The sequence below is a fragment of the Camelus bactrianus genome, chromosome 8 (genome assembly GCF_048773025.1).
Source record: "Camelus bactrianus isolate YW-2024 breed Bactrian camel chromosome 8, ASM4877302v1, whole genome shotgun sequence".
Classification (NCBI taxonomy): Eukaryota; Metazoa; Chordata; class Mammalia; order Artiodactyla; family Camelidae; genus Camelus; species Camelus bactrianus.
Window position 1 is genome coordinate 14,342,859 of NC_133546.1, and position 24,378 is coordinate 14,367,236.

The following is a 24,378-nucleotide window of genomic DNA, read 5'->3' on the forward strand; positions in this document are numbered from 1 at the left end:
GCTACAGTCATCAAGACAGCATGGTATTGGTACAAAACCAGACATATAGACCAATGGAACAGAATAGAGAGCCCAGAAATGAACCCACAAATTTTTGGTCAACTAATCTTTGACAAAGGTGGCAAGAATATACAATGGAATTAAGACAGTCTCTTCAGCAAAAGGTGTTGGGAAAACTGGACAGCAGCATGTAAAGCAATGAAGCTAGAACACTCCCTTATACTATACACAAAAATAAACTCAAAATGGATCAAAGATTTAAACATAAGACAAGATACAATAAACCTCCTAGAAGAAAATATAGGCAGAACATTATCTGACACACATCTCAAAAATGTTCTCCTAGAACAGTCTACTCAAGTAATAGAAATAAAAGCAAGAATAAACAAATGGGACCTAATGAAACTTACAAGCTTCTGCACAGCAAAGGAAACCATAAGTAAAACAAAAAGACAACCTACGGAATAGGAGAAAAATTTTTGCAAATGAAACCGACAAAGGCTTGATCTCCAGAATATATAAGCAGCTCATACGACTTAATAAGAAAAAAACACTTTTTTTGTTATATCCAGCTTTATTTCCTAAGGTCAAAGGTGTTTGTTTGGGGGAAAGAGATTTGTAATGCTCTCAGCCTCCCCTCCTTCCAGACGAGGGTGACATTTCTTGATCTTCAGATGAGGCGATGTGACTAGTTTCGGTCACATCAGGTTTCGGGTTGTGAGGGTGAGGGAGACGTTCCTGGGCCAAGGTCTGTAATCACTGGGTACGTACCTCCAATTTTCTCTTCCCCCAAGTGAGGAGACAGTGTGCTCTGGACAGTAAAGTCACAAGACAGCTGAGTCACCCCAGGGAGAGCAATGGTTTTGGAGGGTTGTGGGGGCCTGTGGGTGCTTTTCCTGCCAAGAAATAAACTTTTAAGTCCCAGAAGTGTTGGAGTCATTGATTGTCACAGTCCTTCTTGGTTTTTTCTCCCCTCTCATGACATTGACTTGTTGGAGAGTCTAGGCCTATTTCTTGTAGAATGGTCCATATTCTGGGTTCTTCTGATTCTTCCATCATGTCAATTGGCTTGTTTCTCTAACCTCAGCATTAACTGTAAACTGGGAGTTAGGTGTAGAGACTTGATTGGTTTCTGCTCAGACCTTTTGGGCAAAGAACACTTCATAAGTGATGCTGACCCCGGCATATTGCATCCCAACAGGAGGAACTCAGTGTCCGTTCTCCTTCTTTAATGATGTGCTAAGAGTTTATCACTGAGTTAAGGTGACAGACAGAACTTTCCATCATGATTTTTAAATAAAAATGTTAAAAATGCATGCAAACAGTAACTACCTGACTGCATCTCAAACCAATAACATTAACTTGTACAGCAAATTAAAAAAAGGCATTTCCCAGTGGTGGTGTTTCCTGAGAAGCTCTCTGTCCTGGTGAGGCTGACCCGCTCTGGTCCAACTCCACCTGGCCCTCAGCTGCCGCCTGAGTCCCTGCCAGGCTTCTCCTCTGAGGGGAGGGTGCCCCTCCTCCACTCTTCTTACCTTTGCCCACCTGGAACCCAGAGCAGGGCTGCCTTACAATGACAGTGGTGCCAACCATCACCACCGCAATCTGAACTCCTATCATGTAAAAATGCTGTGTACCGGGTGCTGTGCTAAACTCTATGAGGTAAGTATGATTCACCCCATTTCATGCATCGGATAAGAGGCTTAATTAAACAACTAGCTCAAGATTACCAGGGAAATAGAATTTTCCTCTTTTTAAAAATTTCTTCATTTTTCAGTTTTATTAGGTAGAATTGTTACAATTTGACTGCACATATACAGTATGTTGCATGTAAATACATATACACAATATACTGCACATATTTTTAAAATTTACATATATGTACTGTTCATTGTTTCTAAGAACGTTTAGAGCTTTAGCTTTTCAAGCTTACATAGTTATCAAAGGAATAAAGCCAACCAAAAAATAAGAATTAAGAATTTTCCCCTTTAGATCCCTGACAGAGCGGAGATATGAACCCAGGCTGTGTGACTCCTAAGCTCATATGCTTAAGCATTACACCCGCTGCCCCCACTGTCTCATGGACACGACCTTGATGGTGATATTGACATATGAGGCTACACAATCTCCTCCCCTCTCCCCTCCCCCACCTGTTAAGAAAGGCCTCCCTTCACCTGTTATTATTAGGCCTTTATTACCAGGATCAGAATGATGTATGGGGGAGAGCAGGTGGTGAGGACAGAAGAAGCCAGAAAGGCCAGCTGGGTTTATAACTGTGAAAAGTGAGAGGGAAAAAATAGATGCAGAGAACAGAAAGAAGCAAAGGATACAAGAGAGCTTGTACAGGGCCAGTCTGTGACAAAATGCTGAGATGATTAACAAATGGGGATGGCAGATACCTTGGGAGCAGCTGTCATACATGGGTTGCATGTATATTGAGAGAGAGGGAAAGATGGGAAAGAGGGTTTTCGGTTGTGGGATCTTCCTTCGCTGCGTTTACAGTTTAAGATGATTTAGTGCATGAAGGGCAAGGCTTTTAAGGGGTGCCATTTTATTTTTAATGGGGTCAAATGTGCATGGCACGTAGGGTTAATAATAGTGATAATAACACTAATAATAATATCAAGAGCCCAGAGGAAAAGCTAACACTAAGTTTTACCACCGTATGCCGGGAACCATGGGAACCATCACACGCAGTCACACAGTAGTCCTGAGATAAGCACTGTGTTCATCTTCATTTCACAGATGAAGAAATTGAGGCTGAGAAAAGTTCAGTTCTCCACCGCCACCCAGCTTATGGGCACCAGGAGGGGACTTGAACCCAGGCTCATCTATGCTGTGCTGTCCAGACTAAAAATTACTAGTAGTTCCACCCCTCAAAAAGAAAGCCAGCTGTAGCTCTCCCCAAATCTATACCTTTGCAACTTTGCCGAGCATCCAGGAAAAAGGGTGGTGTGTCTGGGTGATGTGATTAGAACGCAACCAGATCAACTTTTTGCTCAAGGGCCCTACCTTGTGCTTGAACTTTCACTTTCCTTCAAGTGACTGTACTTAAAAGACCCCTGCCCACCACTGGTGATTCCCTCTCCACCCCGTGCCCAACAGGCAAGGTACCCTCAGCCTCTCAGCAGGGTGGACTAAAACTAGCAAAGAACTCCCTGGGCTCAAATGGTTCCAAAATGTAAGAAATAGAAAAGAAATTCATAAATACAACTTTGCTTTCTTTGCACTGTGATGCTAAAGTGCAACTCAGAGTATCTTTTTCCTGTTAAAAACAACGTGAGTTACAGTGATTACGTTCTCAGCTCACATAAGTCTAATTAAAGCCACAACGTAGTTAAAATAATGCTCATTTACATAAAGACAAGAAAAATACCTATCACAACACTAATAATTTTTTTAAAAGAGTAGAAACAAAATGTAAGAAATTTTGCATTTAGTAAAATGTGTAGACTTGGGGAAAGCATGTTTAGAGATAAAAGATTTAGATGGAAGATTTTAGAGATTCTAAAAGAGACTTTTGGGTACTAAAGAGATCAACAGCATAAGTTCTTGTAATATCAAATTATATTTTAAACGGAAAAAGTCTTCATTGTCTCTGATACAGACTTGTCACCAGCTCTGACTCTTATCAGTGATACCATCAATGATCTTATCAATGCACGATGTGACTCGCAAATGAAAGGAAGAGAGGCAGGAGCAATTTTTCTGGAGGGAACTGAGTTTAAAAAAATAGAAGAGAAAAAGGACAGTGGGAGGGGATGGAGAGATGAGTAGAGTTGCTTGATGAGCAGTTATCTGAGCTATGTTTACGAATGCACCTGCGTGAGCAGCGCTCCTGGTAGAGAAGACAGAAGATCATTGGTGAAAGACAAAAACTGGCATCTGCCTCCTGGTACATTGTGACCCCATCAGTTTCAAACAGCGTGACTGCCATCTGGAGAAAAAGGATAAGCGTGTTTCATGGCAGAGAGTAGAAAAGAAGGGGGACACAGTTAGTGCTCCCTCATGTACGGAAAGCAGTTCTCTTTAAGAAAAAGAAAGCAAACCCTGATTTGTATGTCTGCCCATTGTGATGGTGTAAGTACTCCCCCAATGGGCAATTTCAAGCTCCAAATGGTTTAATCACTGGCTTGCAAAATTCCCGAATATGTAACACTCAGCTTCCGTGAGCTGGTGCGAGCCAGCTCCAACACACACTGGTCAGGGCAACTAGCCATTAATGTGTCCAGATGGTTGCCAGTCCGACCCACTTACGCAAGCACACACTGTTCTATTCTGCGCTTGAGACATTTTAATTATTTCAAAGGTCACTTATTAAAAACTGGTGGAATATCCATGAAGTTCAGGAAGAGTGTATCTCAAAAGCACATCCTTGCCTAAAAACCACCAGAAAGCCGAGGGCAGAAGGTCGTTTGATCAGTGTAAATTAAAATTCACTTGCTTAGCATGTAGGAGGTCCTGGATTTATTCCCTAGTACCTCCATCAAAAAAAAAAAAAATCATCACATACCTGAATTCTTGGGGCTACGTTAAAATTTCTGATAATTCTGTCCTCTATGAAGTTTTTAAAAAGTAAAAGAGCTAGAGGGAAAAAGAAAAAAGTAAAAGAAAAAGTCACCAGTGATTTTTCTGGAACAATTTAAAAAACTTAAAAACTAGGGCATGTTCTTAGTAAAATTTTAATGCATTTCCAAAGTGGGCAAGAAATGGGAGAGAACATACTTTTTCATCTCTTACTCTATGTTTAGCTAATCACACTGTCAGAAGCAGGGCTTCTAGGACTCAAAGTGCTGGAGAAAGTGGAAGGGTTTCTTGAGCACTGAGTGGCCACCCCTGTGGAGTGGAGTGCAGGGGAGACCCAACACCCAGGGAAAGAGCATCTGTACACCCAAGAGGAACAGTGGTGGCAAGGCCTTCCAGCATCTCCCTGCCAGGGTCCTTCCTACACAGTCACCATGATCTGATCCAGGGGTTTCCGTGTGAGGTCAGGCACCGTGGCATCTTCACTGGGGTACCCCACGGGAAGCAGCATCAGCAACTTTTCATTTGCAGGGCGGCCCAGGAGCACCCTCAGACGGGAGCCACAGTTCAGAGGCGTGGTCGTGACAGTCACCAGTCCTGCGTTCTACAACAGGAGAGGAAAAAAAAAAAAAACATTTAAAAGTCAGCAGGCAAAAATCCCAGCTCTGCTTCCAGCCTGGCCACGGTCTAGTCCCTGTTACATCTGCTTGGCCCATCATTTCCCTGAAGTTGGGCAGCAGACAGGGTACCAGCTCAGGCAATGGGTATCTTGAGTCTTATAGGTTCCCCTCGACCTCCCCAGACCCCACCTTCTTTTAACCAAATAGTAGAAAACTTCTCAAAGAAGAAAATACCAGTTTTATCTTCCACTGATGCTTAAGAAATCAGAATGGTTATTTCATGGAAAGAAATTTGGGGGATCCAACTACACCAAAGGAATGGAAAAACGAAAGGGAGTTCCTATGATTATATAACCGGCAATGGAAGCAGAGCATCACCCCCAGCTGCAAACACCTGTGTCCAGTGGCGGAAGACCCAGTGGTCAAAGGCTACATTGGAGGTAGAGGAAATACTCCGTTAACCTCTCCCCAGTCCCTTCGAGTGATAAACATCTAATAAAAATCATGTGAGGCTTCAAGACACTTTCCCAGTTGGCTCTCTCTGCCCCCTGCTCTTCCAGTCAGATGGTCACTGTGAAGCCTGGGCCAGTAGGAGGTTCTGGAACTGCCTTTGAGAGGCCTGCACGCCTCCAGTCCCTGTGCAATCTGTCTTCAGGAAGATTCTTTCCTCCCTCACAAAGCCAGACCCATGCTCAGAATTATGCCTTACAGAAAGCCAGAGGGCAGCAAACTCAACAGCAAAGTGGGGAAAGTTGCTGATTTGAAGGCACAGAAGTGAAGGGAGCTCGCTCCAGGCCTAAACAGCTTCTTTGGGGACCCCAACTAAGATGAGTGGCTGTGCCCTGTGGTCTGACGTTGGACAGCGACCCCTTTATTTATCTGTTACAACATCAGGAGGGAAATAGGATGCCAGCTCCTCTGGAGCCATTTTTCAAGTAATCTGAAAACACATTCCTCTTTTGTCACAAGGACTATCATTTGCAAGGGGTTTCCTGCATACACATTTTCCTTTGAGATACTGAAGAAGCATATAGTTTTTTTTTTTAATCAATTGTCCCTTGGAAATAGGCTCATTTACTCTTATAATCCTGTTGGCTTTATTTATTTCATGTGCTTAATGTCTCGCTCCAACACTTCCCAGGACCCCAGTCCCTGTTAGAACATACAGTTCTCAAGGCGACTATCCTGGTGACTCCTAGGATCTGCCACATAGAAAGAACTCAGAAAATATTTGTTCGGTGAATGAGCTGAATCTTGCAAAAGGCAGACCTCAATCCTGCTCCATTTCATGCTTGGCATTGCTTTAACTACTATATAGATGGAATTTTTTTAAGCACGTGGACATCTTTCTAATGCAGTACAATGTAAGCTCAACTTCTCAGGAAAGGAGCTCTATGATAGGGTCCCCCTTCTAACTTTGTAATCATCCCACTGGCTCAGACAGAAGTAAACAAAACTAAGAAGCTAATCCCTGAAACCTTCAGAATCTGAAGCTCTTCTTGTGTGTTTACCAAAGCCCTTAACGTTTCCTGTCATTACAGGTGAAGGCCAACACAACGACCATTCTTTTGACCTTTAAATGATGTTCTAAGTAAATTTCAAGGAAGGATTCCAGCTTGTTCGAACCACATACTCACCAATCCAGGTTTCCAGAGTCAGTTTTTACATCCGTTACTTAGGAATTCAGTGTTAGATAAGTTCCCAACGTCCCTGAACCAGAAACTCAGCTGAAATTTGCAAACAAAACTGCATTTGGCTGCTAAGTATCACCTGTCTCTCTTGGGCTGAGCGGGAGGGTAACATACCTGCAGGGCAGCTAAGAGGATGCCGCAGGCGATGGAAACACTGATCTCGTTGTAGTAGTGGATCTTTTTCTTGCCATTTGCAGCAAAACCATGTACTTGTTTGAAAACGAGAATCAAAACAGGAGCTGTGTCCAAGTACTCTTTAATCCAGTTGGTCCTAAATAGGGGAAACATAGGGTTCAGACGAATATTTTCTCTTAATGGTTTTTTGTTCTCTTTTTACTGCCTTAACTTATTGACATTGAAAATAAAAATATTTACCTGTTTAGGGGGGAGGTTAAGTTGAAAAAGAGCGAGTTTTTTTTTTTTTTTTTTAGTCTGTGTCACATTCATCTTTTTCTATCCAAAGTCAATAAACAGGCATTAATAAGGGCCTACTATGGCAAGGGACGTGAAATGCTAAAAGGTACAAAGATGGATCCTATAACCTACAGGAAGCCAAATTTATCAAAATAAAACCTGGTAAGTGTTATTAAAGAAATATAAGCCAAGCGCATTAGGAGCCCAAAAAGGAAATGTTAGTTTTGAATAAGAAGATTGTCAGAATGTTTCCAAAGTTTCTCTTGAGGCTGGGCGCTGAAGACCAAGCAGAGAAGGGGCATTGGGGAGGGCATCCCAGCGAAGAGATGAGTAAAGGGCAGTCAGGAAGGAGAATGCTTGGCCGGCCAGGGAATTTCAGAAGCCCGGTAGGCTGGAGGATGGTGTGCATGGTGGGGCATGGGTGGGCTGGCAGTCTTCATACAGAGTTTGCAGGGTCATGAACTCTGTTCAGTAGGTAATAGAAAGTTATCACAAACTTCCGAGCAGAAGCATCACATGATCAGATCTGTTTCAGAAAGAGGCGTATTGGTGTGGGCAAGGGACCAGCTCATAGGGGAGCAGACAAGAGACAGTGGCAATAGCCCAGGAGAACTTGGGGCACTGTAGACGCTGGAGCTGACAGACTGGCACAGGAGTGAGCAAGGGAGAAGGAAAAGGTGGCGGTGAGTTTGAACGAAATTCCAGGTGGGCAGATGGTGATGCTCTTAGCCTAGTTATGGAGAAAAGGAAGGAAAATTTTGTGGGAGTGAGATTACTCAAGTGAGGTATAAATGCTGAGTTTCAATTTTCATTTTCCAGCCACGAGTACCTCTTTATTTCATTACCCTACCTATGCACTTCAGAGAAAGCTTTATTCTAGCACAGACATTCAAAGGAAAGATATTCATACAATGCTATACATTGGAATTTTTCTTAGGACATATTATGTCATCAATAAGCAAAAGCTAGTCATCATTTATTTCATTTTTAGCTTAATTATGCTGCCTTGTTTAAAACACACTCAGCTCACGTGTGCGTCTTTCTGTGGTTCCTCTGACACTCCTAACTTCTATACGTTACACTTTAAAACGACTTTACCGTTCTTCAACCAGCTTGCTCGCATTTAACTAGCATCACTTCTTTCTCTCTTTACAAAAAGGGAGACTGTTAATAGTTTAGGGAAGAAAAACTCTGGCGTCAACTAGCTTTGCCGTGTTGGGCAAGCTGCTTACCATCTCACAGCTCAGTTTCCTCGTGTGTAAAATGTACGACTGTACACTCACCTCGAACAGTTACTGTGACGGTGAAATCAATCAAAACAGACCAAGTGCTTAGAAGACTAACTAGCACATCGTGCTGTGGATGTGTTAGTTAGTATTACTATTACTACTAAGGATTATTTTACAGTGAATAATTCAAAACAATTTTTAAATACAAGATGAAGAACAAGCAGTTTACCCAGGTTCGGAGACAGGGGAGTCACTTTTACCAATTTTTGTATTTATTTATTTTGCCTGGGCATACATTAGTAACTAATCTTTTGGGTTTGTTCAATTTTAAAAGAGTTTATTATGACATCATATAAAAGACAGTAACGTGCCAAGGCCTGATAAGAAAAGGACAAGGGGCACTTCTGTCTGGGGTGGAGGGCTCACACCAGCAGCAGGAGGGGGAGACTTGACAGGTAGGTCGGGTCCAGATTGCATATGAAGCCTTTGATGACAGCTTTGACTTTCAGAGTTTACTCAAACTGGGTATCAGGACATATGTTCGTTTGTAATTCAATTTGACAAACATTTATTCAGTTACCTACTAGGCATCAGTGCTGTGCTAGGAGGTGTAAGACATTTTTTAAACTGGATGTCCCTGGACCCTAGAGTTTTTCATGTGTAAGTGTGTGTGTGTGTATGTGTATTGTCTGCAGCGAAAGCCTGTAATGTTAATTGGAATTTCAAGAGTATCTTGGTGTACAACAAAGGTTTCTAAAATAGGGCCTATAAAATGAGAAGAAGAGTAAGCTAATAATGAAAATAACTACGTGGTGATGACTACTTTAAGTTCATAGAAGGTGTAATTAGGTGCTTTGAGCATGTAGATGAGAGAGCAACTCCTGCTGCCTTAGCTGGGGAGGGGATGGGGACCGGCTGCATTTTGTATGTGCTGCACACACACAGCACAGCATCTCTCTAAGGGCAGAAATTCAACTTGTCTTTACCCACCCTGTTTTTTCTCATGACTACTGAATGAGATTTACATATTCATTATTCACTTCCTGCACATCTAGAACATGGCAGTAAGTTACACCACCAGTAAACATCCATTTCAGTAGGGTTTAAATATCTCTGGAAAAAAATTATCCTCTGCGGCCTAATAAACAAAACAGGAGCAGAACTAAGAGGCCATTCCTTCTCACCACCTGGCGCTAACCACTGGGGGACCAGTTCCGCTTTACCCCCAGACTGCAGCCCCATCGCCCTTTCCTACGCTGGGAGCACAGTGCTTGCTGGGCGGCTGGTATCGGAACTGGCCACAAAAGGCCCACCGTGGACAGCCAGAGGCATGTGTCTTCCTTCATCCTACGTGCCAAGGACACGAGCTAGCTTCCCTTCGGGGCTGTCTGAGGTCAGGGCCCACATCTGTGTCCCATTCCCCCCCCCCCATGCTCACTCTGAGAAGAGATTAGAGCAGAAAGGAAATGCCACTGTGGGGCGGGCAGCCTTTGTAAGGGGCACTCTGTGGCAGATGTTTTAAAGTGACAAGGCTGAGTCTGAAAAATGGACTGTTTTAATTACAGATGACTCAGAAATTATGGAATCGATCCTAGATACCGTGTAGGGTGACTGGTCCTTGATGGGAAAAGAGGGCTAAATATGGCATGGTTAGTTGTAGCTACTAAGGAAAATAGAAACCTTGTGTGTCCCTGCTCTGAGACACTGAGGCTCTGTGGTAAAACCAGTTACACTGAGTCACAACCCACTTCTTTCCTGGAGAGAAGGAAGCCCACAAAGTCACTAATGCCTAACAGGTATCATACTTGTACCAAATTTGTGCTGTCACTAAACATGGACTAAAATTAAAGCCTGCTTAAGCAGATCCTGTGGAAGAAGTGATCATTATAATAAAATGTAATTTATTTCACTCAAGAACCTGAGAAGTATTTTATGATCTTACCTTCCAGGTGGGAGAAAAGTTAAGTCCTCAAAGTTTTATTTACTAATAAGTATTTGGGTCAGAACCTACTTATTTACCCACGTCATGACCCTTACTATGTGTCCTTATCACTGTTCTGGGTGCTGACAAGCTCACCTAACTTCCATAATGAAGTGGATGCTAGACTTATCCCCATTTTACAGATGAGGAAACTGAGGCACAAAGAGGTTAATACATGGTAGACCTCATATATAAACCCAAGCACTCTTGTGAGCCTCATTTAATCTGCAGAAGCCCCAAATAGAACAACAAAAAGTGGAATAAGGGAGAATTTTCTCTCTCTGCCTAACTGTTTTCGAGCTGAAATCTCAGTCTTCTCCTGCCTTTGGGCTCAGATGTGGATTGGAATGTACATCGTTGGTTCTTCTGGCTCCCAGCCCTTTGGACTCAGGCTGGAATTATACCATCATCTCTGCTGGGTCTCCAGCCTGCTGACTGGGTCAGGGCTTCTCAGCCTCCATAACTGTGTGAGCCAATTCCTTGTAATAAATCTCTTTCTGTGTTTCTCTCTGTCTCTCTTTCTGTGTCTCTCTTTCTCTGCATTGATTCTATTTCTCTGGAGAATCCAGACTAATGCACAAATAAAGTGCCCGAGGTCTTGCAGTTGGAAAATCAGAGCTAAGACATGAACCCAGATTTGATTCTAGCCAGCATTCCTATCACCTGCCCAATATGTTTGCTCAACTTAGTTACAGCAGGGACGCCCGACTTAACGTCCATAATTTCTCCCACAGTCGAATGCAACTTTAAAGCACATAAAACAAAACCTGCAGTCATAGTTACTTCACTTTAAGAAGCCAAACCAAACACCCCTATTTCTATCCACTTTTGTACCTGAACTTCCTCAGGTCTGTAACCCATCGAGGACCCATCCTCTTCAAGTAGTTTATTTCCTCTTCCTCCTCAATGATCTCCCGAATCTGATGCTTCGTGTCCGGGTCCTTCACAACCACAAAGGTCCAGGGCTCTGTGTGGGCCCCACTTGGGGCTGTTCCTGTCACCAATTAAGTTAAAATCAATAGTTAAAACTGTGGAAAATGTGAGGCTGTTAATTAAGAATAAATATAACTCATATTTGCTCAGGATGAAGTTAGATCACCCGGCACACAGAGCGCCTGGCAGAAGCCTCTGGGATGTCACTGTGAGAGTCTCCAGACCAACTCACTGGGATCAAGGCCGGTAGTCCCAGGGCTGTGGGGATTTATCAATGTTCCTCTTATTATATGGGAGAAAACATCCTTAAGTAACTATACTGTGACCAGTTAGGGGCCTCAGAGGGGAAGTTCTGACAGCTAAAATCCCCCAATTTCGTTTGTTTTGTTTCTTTTTGTTTGTTTGTTTGTTTTTGTTTTGTTTTGTTTCTTGATAAAGTTGTGAGGGTTATTGGAAATGATAAAACTGAAATGGTAAAATGGTTTCAAAAGTACCCTCCGGAAGGCAACTAAATTGTAAACTGCTCTGAGTGCGGCGCTGTGGGTTGGTGGTCTTGCTGGGGATGCATGAGAACTCTTGGCCCTGGGCGCTCCTACACACAACAGCCGGTCTTCCAGCTCCCACAGGCCGTGGGAAGCTCTGCCCGCAATCGAGCCAGTCTCAGTGTCCCAGAGAGAACTTCAGAGTGTGTCATGGGATCCAAGGAGCTTGAATTTCCTTTGAGATTCCAGCCAGGGCCTGGGCCAGCTTCTGATCTGGGTGTCACCCCTCTGTCCTAGAAATGCCCTATTTTTCCTAGAAGTAGCACACAGGGATCCGCTGGGGAGATACTTCAGAAGCAAGTTTTCCTTTCTTCCTAGTGAGTAACTTAATGGCATAAACTCTACAGGAGGGGCCTCAGGCCTGCCAGCCTTAATGGGGTTCTGGTTCGCAACTACCAGTCCCCACAGTACAGAGGGCATGATTAAAAAGTCAAATCTCAACACAAACCCCATTTCTGAACATAGTGACTCCAGTTCACTTTTTGCATGTTGTCTGTTCACTAAATATTTGTTTCACTAAACATAAGAAATAAATTGTCTCCTAATATTTTTAATTATGCCAAATTTATCTGAATGTCATATGCACACACACACATATTTAGGTACAGATATATACACAGAAGAAATCCAGTAACTGCTATTAGTGAGATGAAGGACTCAACAGTCTAGTGCATTTGTGTTCTTAACTGAAATGAAATGTTTTATTCTTTCTTCTCTTTCATTTGGGCAATGAATTTACAATGGTCATGCGATAATTTCTGCAAATGAATTTAAATGCGAATTATGCAGGAATAAGAATCCAATCAGAGGAGACTCTCAAATAGGGATCTTTCTCTTTTATCTCCTCCTCCTTTTTTTTATAATTCTCATTTATTCTTCTGGAGGGATATTAATTTGCGTTGAAAATAGGTTTGCCTTGCTTTGATTTACTTTGGAAGTTCATATGAATAAATTTTGCCAGTTCATTAGCATACAGTATTAGAACACCACGATATGTAATGTAAGAAATTTGTTTCCAAAAAAGGGAATGTGTAAATGTGAGTGAGTGTGTGTGTGTGCGTGTGTTTTAAGGAGAGGTGAAAATATGAGGATATTTCTCTTCCAGTGTGTAATAGTGTGTTCAGACATTTTCATTTTTAATAAAAGTTTATAATATTGAATAATTTCAGAAGTTTTAAACCATTGTCACATCTGCTCTCAAGAAGTTTGTAATAGTTGAATGTTTGTGGAAAGTGGAAATCATTATGTTCCTGGCAGTAGTCAACACCTGGGTTAGACTTTATAGATAAACATATCTCTCCAGGCTTTATTCACTGTGTTTGAATAGATATTGTCATTTGCAACTGATGTTCTGAAGGACCCAATGTGCAATTACAGACCTGCTGCTTTGATGACATTATCAATGACTTCCATTGGGACTTGCTCATTACTTATGAATCTAACAGACCGTCTCTTACTGAGAAGTTCGTAATATTCTTGGGATCTCCGAACCATTTCCCTCTCAGGATAACGGGTATGGGAGAATGGGATGTGTTCAACGTCCTCCTCTGACTCTTGCCATCCATTGGCATCTGCAGGTAAGAACAAGAAAGACTGTGAATTAAATGACCTCTCTTGGATATGCCCCCCAAAATATGCCTTTTTAGTGTAAGAATTATTTTGAGTTGGTTATTTTTAGGAAACGGCAGACACAGGAGAAGCCCCGAAAAGCAGAGTAGAAGTCACCCTTTTGCAAGAGACATTAACGTTTACAAAGGAAACCTCCATTTGGAAGTGTCTCCCTCTCTGTACCAGGAAGAGAAGGATGACTCAAAATCACAAGAAACTCTTTTAAATAGAGAAGATGTGGACTTAAATCTCTGAAACAAACTTACCCTCGCTTACTGTCTTTTCCTGATGACCTCCCATGACTGGCTCTCCCCAGCCCCCAACATGTTTCTTTTGTCTTTATTTGAAGATGGTATTTAGGGCCGTTTGGGGGAGTTACTCAGTTTTCCTGGGTCTCTCCCATGTGCACAAGAGGTACACATGCTATTAAACTTCTGTTTGTTTTTCTCTTGTTAATCTGCTTTCATTACAGCGGCAGGGGTCTCAGCCTAGAGACCCCAAAGGGTAGATGGAAAACTATTTTCCTGGCCTATATTCATAAGGTGGCCATTGGGGAGACGGAAATGAAGTTCTCAAAAATGTCGGTAAGGTTTCATAAAACATCAACCAAAAAATGAGAAGAATAGATCTACAGAAGGCTGCACTCGGATCTTGACTGTCCTTCAAACTCCAGGCTGGTTATAAATCAAGAAAAAGAAAATTTTTACCTACACAAAGATGAGAAATACAAATTTCTATTAACTGTGAACTACCTTATTTGAAACAATCTCCCACTGGCTGAAAACCACTAAGATCTCAAAATAAAGTAGTTTTTTAAAAGCCCTTTTAAAAATCAATGAATGGCTGACAACATAGTAAGAAATCCCCAGGGCAAACCTGAAGGGAAAGTATGAACCTGCAGAGGTAAATTAGCACAGAAGCCGCACTCACCCTGATAGTATCTGTCAGTCTCAATAAATCTGAATTTTTAGTTTTATATTTTCAGGGATTAAGAGGGGCAGAAATCAAAGCCCAGGCCCATGTACAATGGGAAGTCTAACAAGCCAGGACCTCAAGACTACATCCTTAGAAAAAGCAAGAATCATAAATAAATCAGCCCCCAAGGGGTTATAGCATTTCAGTGGATCCTGCCTCAAACTTGAATTTGGAACAAGGTGTTCCTGCTTGGGAAAAAAAACCAAAAACATTGTTCAGCAGAAGTAAATACCAATATACAAATAATTCTAAGTACAATTATCAGCAACCCACCAAATACAACCAGATATACAAAATCAAAACATCTTGAGCAAGAAAGAGCAGAATTGATTTTTTAAAATAGAGTCAGACATTCAAAGTCTCCAAATATTGGAATTATCAGACGCAAAAGGTAAAACAACTAAGATTACTAGGTTTAGCAACAAACAGCGCTGTGAAGTTCCTGGGAGGCTTTTTAAACAAGGGTTCAGAAGACTTTACTGTTGAATCCCCGGACGCTTCATTCCAATATTCTCAGAATTGTTGGTTACATATCCAAAATGTCACAGCTCTACCTCTGAATACGTGTTTCTTCATTCCTTTCAGAACCATGAGTAGACACTACTTTTGGTTTGAACTACAAAGACTTAAATGTGAACTACAAAGATTTCAACAGAAAGAAATTCCAAGATGCTGTCTTGAAATAGTTAAAATTATTGAAAATAGGAATGCTTTGGATGGAGAATATATACATATATTCCTTGCTTATCTTGATTTAGTCTTGGACTTCTGGTTGTTGGTGAACTTCATCAATTCCTAGAATCTAGGAGGCAAAAAACATCAAAAAGAGGGCAGGACAGAAAGTGGATCTCAGTACATCAAATCAGAATGAATTGATACTAGTTGGATTTTTCAGGGAACTTGAAATCAGATAAATAAGGCTTCACCAAGATGGCTACCCAGGAAATATACACTGAATATATCAGTGAAATCTAATGAGTTCCTTTACACAATTTTGCTTTTTCTAAATCTGCTCTGTTTTTCAGCCTGATGAAAACTGGTGTAGAGAAGCCATATTACCAGTAGGAGGCAATTCCCACTTAGATAAGAACAGATATCAGAGTCCACAATGAAAAAAGTGCTGAAAATGCTCCATACTTACTTTCATAAAGTAACAAATTTAGATTTTTAAACCATTAACATTTGTGTGCATGTGTATGCCTTACCTGAATTATTATTAATACTACCTAAACTGTGTCTTTAGAGAACTGAATATGATGCTGTCATATATCTTCCTCATTGATGACCACCCAAAACCCAACGAATATTTGTCTGATAGGATGTACATCCCACACCTTCAACTGTGTGATGAAAACAACTTGTTGTTGCTTTCTTCTTTGCATAGATACGAATCCACTTTGATGTGCAGATTAGCTGATGTTGTGGTTGTGGTAAGGTTGTTGTGGCATTTACTAAAGGAGTTTCACTTCCAATAATGGTTATTTACATAATTTGCATGAACCCTCCAAGTTAAAGAAAGTTAATATTCTTAGTAGAATATAATTTTAAGCATTTTCTTCTAAGTACTAAAGAGCTCATCTGTGCCTGTGGGACATCACAGTCAAAATCTAGATGAAAGTTAGTACCCACAGAGGTAGACCAGCACTCAACTGTCCAGAGAACATTTTCCAGTTACCAAGAAACAGCTATGAGGCTGAGCTGAGACAAAAGGATGGTGATAAAAGTCAAAACCCCAGGGCCACCCAGGGCCTGAAGGTTATGTTGCAATAGTAAGAGTAAAATTTACGTAAGCCAGCCCTGATGTCTAAGAGCCTGCGGTAACATCCTGTGAGTCCTCAGCCTTGACCTCAGATTGAAGTTTCCCCAGAGTATTAGAGTGTTGCCCAACTGGTAGATACAAATGTGAATATTCCCTGGAAATAGGTAATGGTATTCTAGACCTCAAAAAATGTAAGGTTTAGCCATTTAATTGGAGTCCTGGAAGAAAAGGAGAGAAGAGAAGGAGAATGGGACAGAGGTAATATTTGAAGAGCTAATGGCTGAAATTTTTCTGAAATTGTTGAAAGACATCAATCCACAGATTTTAAAACTCAGCATTATATAGTGAAATTAAATATATATATTTAAATATATATATTCTACAAGTCTCTACTTGGCTTCTCCAGGAAGCAGACTCAGACTGAGACTAGTGTGTAGGATGTTTATAGGAAGTACTTCTGGGATCAAAACCTGGGAAAGGAAGAGGAAAGTAAAAGGACTGGACAAAAGGAGAAGTCTAGCTGTAATGCAAGTCTGAGTGATGGCTTAACCAAAAGCAAGAGCTTCTTTGGGACAAAAATAGCCCATCAGAGTTGTCCCAAATTAGTGCTCCCAAAATGACTGGGCCTTTATACCACTGACCCAATCAGTCACTGGATTTGGGCCACCCTGAGAAAGGCAGGATCTTGGGCAAGGCAGCTAGGCAGTACGGGTAAACCCTGGAAGATGCTGACAGTTGAAGGCTGTTTGCTGATAGCACTCCCAGCAGAAGGGACAGCAAGTCCTTGAAGGGGAATCTAGGTGGTACATTTCCATGCCAATCACACTATAACCCTGCAATTCCACATATGCCTCAGAGAAGCTCATGTACATGGGTACCCAAAACAAGTATTAAAATGTTCATAGAGGCATGGGTTATAATAATCCTAAACTAGAAATAGCCCATATATTCATCAACAGTAGAGTGAATAAATTGTGATATACTCATGAAATGGAATACTATACAGCAGTGAAAGTGAATGATCTCCAGTAACACGTCTAACCTGGATGAATTTTACAAATACAATATTAAGCAAAAGAAGCAAGTGGAAAGAATATAAACAATATAATTCTACTGTTTAGGAATGCATACATAGGTGATACATCAGTAAAGAAAAAAGCAAAGAAGTAATTTTCACAAAATTCGAAATAATAGCTACTTCTGTCAGATATGGAAGAGGTTATGACTGGGAAGGAACATGTAGGGGACTATGGAGTACTAGAAATGTATATTTCTTGACCTAAGTGATAATTACATGGATTTTTGCTTTAAAATTATTTGTTAAGCCATTCATCTATGTTCTGTGTAGATTTTCTATGTTCTGTGCATTTCATGGCTAAGAGGTTTTGTTTGTTTGTTTGTTTTAACAAGAAGGCCATAGAAATGAATTACCAAAAAAACCAAGGGTAGATCAACTAACCACAACTCTTAGATAAGGACATCTGAGAAAAAGAGCAAAGACACGATATTTTCTTAGGTGAGATGAGAGCACAAGAGATGAACCATTTGGGGAAGGTGGAGCAGAAGTAGGAATAGGAATCAAGGGCACAATTAACTTGTCCTGGCCACGCAGTAATCCTTATGCAGCCAGAACTATAATCTAGGTTACCTAACTGCTAAGTCAGTGTTTTTTCTCCCAATATAGTAGTCCTCCCTTAGCACAAGTTTTGCTTTCTGAAGTTTCAGTTACTTATGGTCAGCTGTGTTCTGAATATATTACATGGAAAATTCAAGAAATAAACAATTCACAAATTTTCAATTGTGTGCCACTCTGAGTAACACGGTGAAATCTCACACCTGTCCTGCTCCATCCCACCCAGGATGTCAATCATCTCTTTGTCCACCGTATCCCCCCAGTTAGTCCCTTGTAGCCTCTGAGTTATCAGATTGACAGTCAGGGTACCACAGTGCTTGTGTTCAAGTAACACTTATTTTACTTTTTACTTAGTAATGGCCCCAAAGCACATGAGTAGTGATGCTGACAATTCAGATATTCTCTTCCTGTGTCTAATTTAAGTTAAACTTTATCATAGGTGTGTATGTATATGTATAGGAAAAAACATAGGATGTGTTGGGTTCAATACCATCTGCGGTTTCAGGCATCCACTGGGGGGTCTTGAAACATATGCCCTGAGGATAAGGGGGACTGCATTAAATGTCCAGAAGGCGAGAGGTCACTTTGGGAGCCCTCACATAAAGATGAGGATGACAATAGGAACAGAGAAAAGAGACCAAAAAGAGAGAGGGCCTGGCCCTGTGGGTCTGGGACGTTCCGGGTGGAAGAGAACCCATTTCCCACAGGCACATCCACGCACTTCAATCCAAGGTACATGCAGATGGGGAGAAGAAGCCAAGAGGGAACAGAATGAATAAGAACTTCAAAGAGACTGAGAGCCCAAGCACCGTACTAACAGCTACCAAGGTTAGCTCAGTGCTAGTGTGAGAAACTTCCTTTCCCACTTTGCGAGCTGGAGCAGCTGGGGCCCACACTCTACACATTTAATGCGGAGGCCCAGTTACTAAGTTAAAAGGAAGTAGGTGTGATGGAGGAGTGGCAACAGACGCCTATCAGCTTTCTAACAATCCACTCTGTATCCAGCCCAGGTATCATTAGTATCAACCCCAAACTTTATCAAATGGGTCAATAAAGACTTTCAATCCCAGTGAAACTTCCCCTCCCTTTATTATGAAGTCTGCCAACCTCTCCAAGTCAGTAAGTAGTAAATGAACCAATGCACAAAAGACCTCCCTGACTTCCGGTCCGTTGAGCATTGTATAATCTAAAGGCAGCCAGGGGACATGACTCCGCAGTGTTGCAGCCTCTCAAGTCCCGGGCAGCCTCCTGCTCTAGCAGAAGGACGGGCCGCTGCCTGAACTTCATCAGCGCAGCCGTTATTTCCGAGCAGGGCAGACAAATGGTCCCAACCAGTGCTGGGTTGGAGTGTCCTGAAGAGCCCTCCAAGGCACAGGGGGACTGCTATCCCTGAGCCTCTCCCAGGGCAGAAAGTCCATGTTTGGTCTGAGGAAAAGGGGCATGCCTGGAGAGAAAGCTCCAAGGATCAAGGGCCATGAAGCAGTACAAGAGGTACCACTCTGTCCTTCCTCTTGAACTCCTGACTGCGCCCGAGGAACGCCACCCTCACCAGAGGGGACAGAAGAGCTTCCTTCCACAGCTGTCCTGCCTCCACCCCAGACCAGCCAAGCCACTCTGGGAGGTTCATTCAAGCAGCAAAGCCCACCTATTCCAAAATAAATGTGTGCTATGATGCTCTGCTTTTTAATATAGGTTCTGTGCTGCCACACGCCAGGTTTGCTATTGACACCAAGACCAACTGGCCTTTCATCACTGCTTTAATGCCAAGGAACCTTGAATTGCTCCGTAATTAGGTTTAATGGCTAAGAAATTCTAGGCCACGTCTATCCTTTAATGTTTGACTTGGAGGCATTTTTCTGGCTGCATCTCTCCATAAATTGGTTTTGTGTTTCTGCAGTTCTACTTCAAAATCTTTGCAAATGGGACAAATATTTTCTAGCTGGGAAACGACAAGGCCAATTTGTGTCAAGTCTTCCTTGTTCCCTCCTTGCAATTTTGGGGGAAACTTAAGCAGCAATATTAATAAGCCTCAGGGTGACACAGCTCTTGTAGGAGACAGATTCTGAAGGTGGGGATGGGAGCAACACCTGTCCTGAGGACTCCTCCTACCCAAAGGCCTCAACCATCACTCTGCTTTCTACACGGGCCTCTCAGCCATCCAACTCCCTCACTGCAGTATAGGCTGATGATTTCACTAGCAGCAGTCGGGGTGGGTGGGGGCCAGGGAGCCTGGGAGTGTCCAGATAGAAAGACCTTGAATACAGCAGGGCTATTCTGGGTGAAGCTGACAAGACTTCTGAGCCCCTTCACCTCTTCGTGGTGTCCCCAGTGTCCTGTACTAATCTTCACTCTCCCCCTAGAAGAACTCACTCAGGTTCAATCCCAAGGACAATGTCTTCATTCAATTCCTTTCCCTTCTCTAATCTTCTCTCATCTGAATTCTAACCTCCCTCCCCTTGGTCCTGGAACCATAATGTCTTATAGGAGTCCTGGTAAACAAACCTTTTAAAATTAATCATTCAGAAGCATTCATACGTGAGTGTGTCAAATGATGATGAAATGCAAAGATGAAGCTGAATTTATTACTCCTATAGCAAAGGAAAGCTATGCTGGTCATGTTCTGTGAACACAGGAGAATGCTGACTTTATATAGTGTTTTTGTCAGTGGTGTGCTGGTAAACCAGTTCTCTAATCAGGCGAGAGCCCTGATTTACAGCATTTACCAGTTCCAGTGGAGTAAATATTCCCATCATGGCCTGACTTCAAGCTACTGATAATTGAACAAATGGCCCAGGATTTCCTGCATATTTAACAGCTGGATCTTGCCGGCTCCACAGCCTAGCTCCAGCACACTGCTTGGTGGGGAAGCACGGAGTTCAGGGATTGGTGGACTTCCAGGACTTACACAAGAGCATTGATGTCATCTCTAGGGACAGTGTTACTACACTGAAACTGTTTTTGATTGGTTGGCACTCAGAGGGGCTGGTACTGGAGTGAATCCACCCCTGATTGGTTGACTCCCTAAGCTTTTACTGAGATGAGTTGTCATTGATCCATTGAACAGGTTTGAAACCAATTCTGACAGCTGCTTATGGGTGCATAAAAATCTGTCTGTTCCCAAGTTTGTGGGAACATTTTTATTCTCAGTTGTTACCCACACTAGATAAAAATTTTAACAATGATCTTTTTAGCAGTGACTGTGACAATCAAAATTTCAGTTAGAATAATAGCTTGTGGATGGCTAATGACACTAAGGGAAGAAAAATCCTCACTAACATTAAAACGGACATATCTTAGTGAGTCGTGCTTCCCATATCTTCTTCTCCTATTTCCAGTTCCATGAACTGTCAGGAATCTGGGCCTGACTAGAGAATTTTTGTGCTGGATTTTTGGTTCGTTTTAGGGAAACAATCTGAGGTTTCCACTTTGAGATTAAATGCCAGCCATTTCTCCTCCTTAAACCTTAGACGCTACAGATAAACAGGGAACTGACAGCATTAACAGGACACCATATTTGGTCCCCAGAGGAAGTATGTGTCTGCCATCTACTCAGCATGTCCTTTCTGTGCCCCAACCGCCATTCCCTCACCGGCCCACACATTTGCTGATTTCCTGATCTGTGAAGATGGAACAGACATTCTTTGTGAATCAGAGCAGGCAGAGGCACCTGTATGTTCCTTAACTCACACTACAATGGCCTACCATGCTTATTTTACTGTTTTGTCTCATTGTTAATTATCCAATTGGTTTGAATCTGGTATTTATTTACTGTTACCAAATCCACCTCATGTTCCTTCAGTAGCAGAATCCCTTCTCTTCTCCACACACACATACACACACACACGGGCGCACACACACACGTGCACACACACACACACCTTCAGGTGGCCTCTGTCAGAGGGAGGGTGGAGGCATTACTAGCCTGGCTGAGAGTCACTGAGCCTCTTCCAAAGCAAATCCATCCTACAAACCCACCTCAGACAGACCTCAAACACGGATTACTCAAGGCTCTTTAAGAACCTCTCCCTTCCTTCCTGCCTCCTCTATTATCTCTTCTTTCTCAGGTCATGCATCCCCAGACTGTCCTCAATACCCCATTTCATTTTTGCCCTTTCCCTGGTGAGTACAATCCTCCCGACTTATCAGCATCCTTGCCAGTACCAGTCCCTGTACTGAGGCTCTTTTTGTGCCTCTCGCCTGAGCTGCCTCCTACCCTTTGCTATTCATCTCATTCATCTACCAGCCCCGGTTCATTCTTTTTCTAACTGCTCCACCACCCACTCCCAAGCCTTCTCAAAACACCTTATCATCAGTTCCACCCTGTTCATCTCTGTTTTACTCTTATCAGTTGCCTGTTTATTGCCTTGTCTACTGAATTGGATGCTCAGCTTTGAGGACAGCAGCCTCTAACCCATAGAGAGGTAGCGAGCCCGTAGGCCGGTGTTCCTTTTTGACTTCAAAGTTCTTGATCTAAACCTGACCACTAAACCCACGGCCACCCCAGCCTGTGACAGGCCCCTTCAGAAAGATTTTAGCATCCAGAACAGGACTGGAGCCAGGGAAAATGTCAGCCCCCCTATAGCTTTTTACTGAGAATCCAGGAATAAAAGGGGGTTCGTGCCAGCAGGTGACAAGCTGACCACTTGAGAGAAATGACCAGTCTCCATCACACACTAATTTGTTTGCACAAGAGAGGTTGACGATGACCTGCCTATGTTTCTTCCTCTCCACAAGCCCTGCCATCGACTTGCCCTCATCATAACAATGCAGAAGGTGGCAGCTGAGCGGTACAGCCAGTGTCCTTACCTTCCTCCACTTGGTGGACGTCAGTGCAGTCTTTCAAGTCTTCATCCACCCAGGGACAAGCCTCGGCCTGGGCTCTAGCCTCCCCCTTCCTTCGCTCGGTGCCTCCATCAGAATTTTTAAAGATCCACACCATCAAAATGCTGACAAGTGCTACCAGGACTGGAGTCAGAAGAAACATGGTCGTCAGGCTGACCCTGAATGGTGCCCATACTTCCCAGGCCGGGATTTAAACAAACAGGGGCAGGAATGGGGAATGCCGGGAGAGGCAAGGAACAAAATGAACTCTGATTCTACGAGGACTTTGCAAAGGTGCAAAGATCACAGGCATGTGCATCAGGGTGTGTTGTGGGTTTGGTAGTGCATGGATGCGTGCACTTTTTTAAACTGTGTGCTCAATCAATATATTCTTAGACAATAATTGCCAAGATCTGAGGACACTTTAGTGCACTAGATCTTGCCAGGAATGGTGAAAGGCATTTAATCTTCCTCCTTGTAGATTTTCTGAGAGCAATGTGTCTTCAAATTGCCTGGGGCTAAGAATCACCTGGAGAACTTTTTTTTTTTAAAGAACAGATTTCCAGACACCAACTCAAATCTGCTGAAAGAAATTTTCCAGGAAAGAGGTCTGATAGTCTGCATTTTAAAATAGCGTGTTTGGGAAACACTGCCCTGAGGTTTTATTTACTTATTTTTTTAATGAAGCCTGAGCCAACATATACAGCATATACGTGATCCTGTTTTACATTAGAGAACAAAAATTTGATCCAGGAAAAGTGATACCAAAAAAATTTAAAATGGCAATTTAATTAATTAATTATAAAGTAACTTAAGTAAGCCTTTAAAAAAAAGTCTTGTTAAGCTGCTGTAACAGAAATACCATACATTATATTTTTGAGGATCAATGTGAAAGGCATTTCTTTAGGTGCCAGAAATTTCTTTAGGTGAACAGAGCAGACAGTACCTGCCTTCCTGAAGCTGTGGGCTAAAGGGGGAAGCAGGCGATCAAGTCTTGCCAATTAACGTCTCATTTCAGTTATCCCGGAGCAGGAGACAGTGAGATTTGGCCAAGCTGGTGAGATCAGAGATTTCCCAGAGAAAGGAATGGTTGAGCTGAGGTTGGGATTATGAGAGGGACTGATTAAGTAGGGAGAGGAGGAATCTTCCAGGCAGAAGAGAAAATGGGCAAAGCCTGCACTTTGGAGGGAGGGCATAAGCAGGGGATGTGGGGAGCCTGCTGATGCCAAGAAATAAGTAAGTGCTAGAAGATGATAAATTGTTTTCTTTGCCCTAAATGGAATGTGGGGAGGGGAACGTTAAGAGCTGACACTTACCACGTGCTTGCAGTATGGTGTCCGGTTCTCCTCTGAGCACTTTATGCACAGTAACTCACACGTGTATCACAACAACCCGCCCCGTAGATCCCAGTGTTATCCCCATTTAACAAATGAAGAAAATGAAGTTCGTGGAGGCTAAGTAATGTGCCTAAGGTCAGTGTTATATAAATGGGCCAGAAATAACCCCTGTGTGTTAGCCTAAAATGGCCCCATGCCACTCACTGCCTCACAGCAAACTGGGATCAGTAGCCCAGAACCCTCTGGAGCCAAACTGGCTTGACTGGGGAATGGAGGGTGGAATGCTATGGACTAACTGTGGGTGTTCCTCC

The 24,378-nt window shown here is 42.6% G+C and overlaps 1 protein-coding gene and 1 pseudogene across 5 annotated transcripts; one reads left to right on the top strand and one right to left on the bottom strand.

Annotated features, from left to right (window-relative positions):
• Window positions 1-554: 554 nt before the first annotated feature.
• On the bottom strand, window positions 555-22,982 carry IYD (iodotyrosine deiodinase). 5 transcript variants are annotated; one of them, XM_074368165.1, is made up of 7 exons: window positions 22,716-22,982; window positions 13,314-13,505; window positions 11,294-11,453; window positions 6,950-7,106; window positions 4,958-5,128; window positions 4,514-4,584; window positions 555-896 (listed from the first exon to the last, which is right to left on the bottom strand). In XM_074368165.1, exons 1-6 carry the CDS (start codon window positions 22,891-22,893, stop codon window positions 4,558-4,560), a joined length of 885 nt encoding a protein of 294 aa, XP_074224266.1. In that variant the 5' UTR covers window positions 22,894-22,982; the 3' UTR covers window positions 555-896; window positions 4,514-4,557. The 5 variants fall into 5 exon arrangements, with proteins under 5 accessions (XP_074224266.1, XP_045380592.1, XP_045380593.1 ...); XM_045524636.2 differs by having other exon boundaries at window positions 555-1,142; XM_045524637.2 differs by lacking the exon at window positions 555-896 and adding an exon at window positions 1,741-3,937.
• On the top strand, window positions 14,121-16,458 carry LOC123619844 (translocon-associated protein subunit alpha-like; annotated as a pseudogene).
• Window positions 22,983-24,378: the final 1,396 nt, after the last annotated feature.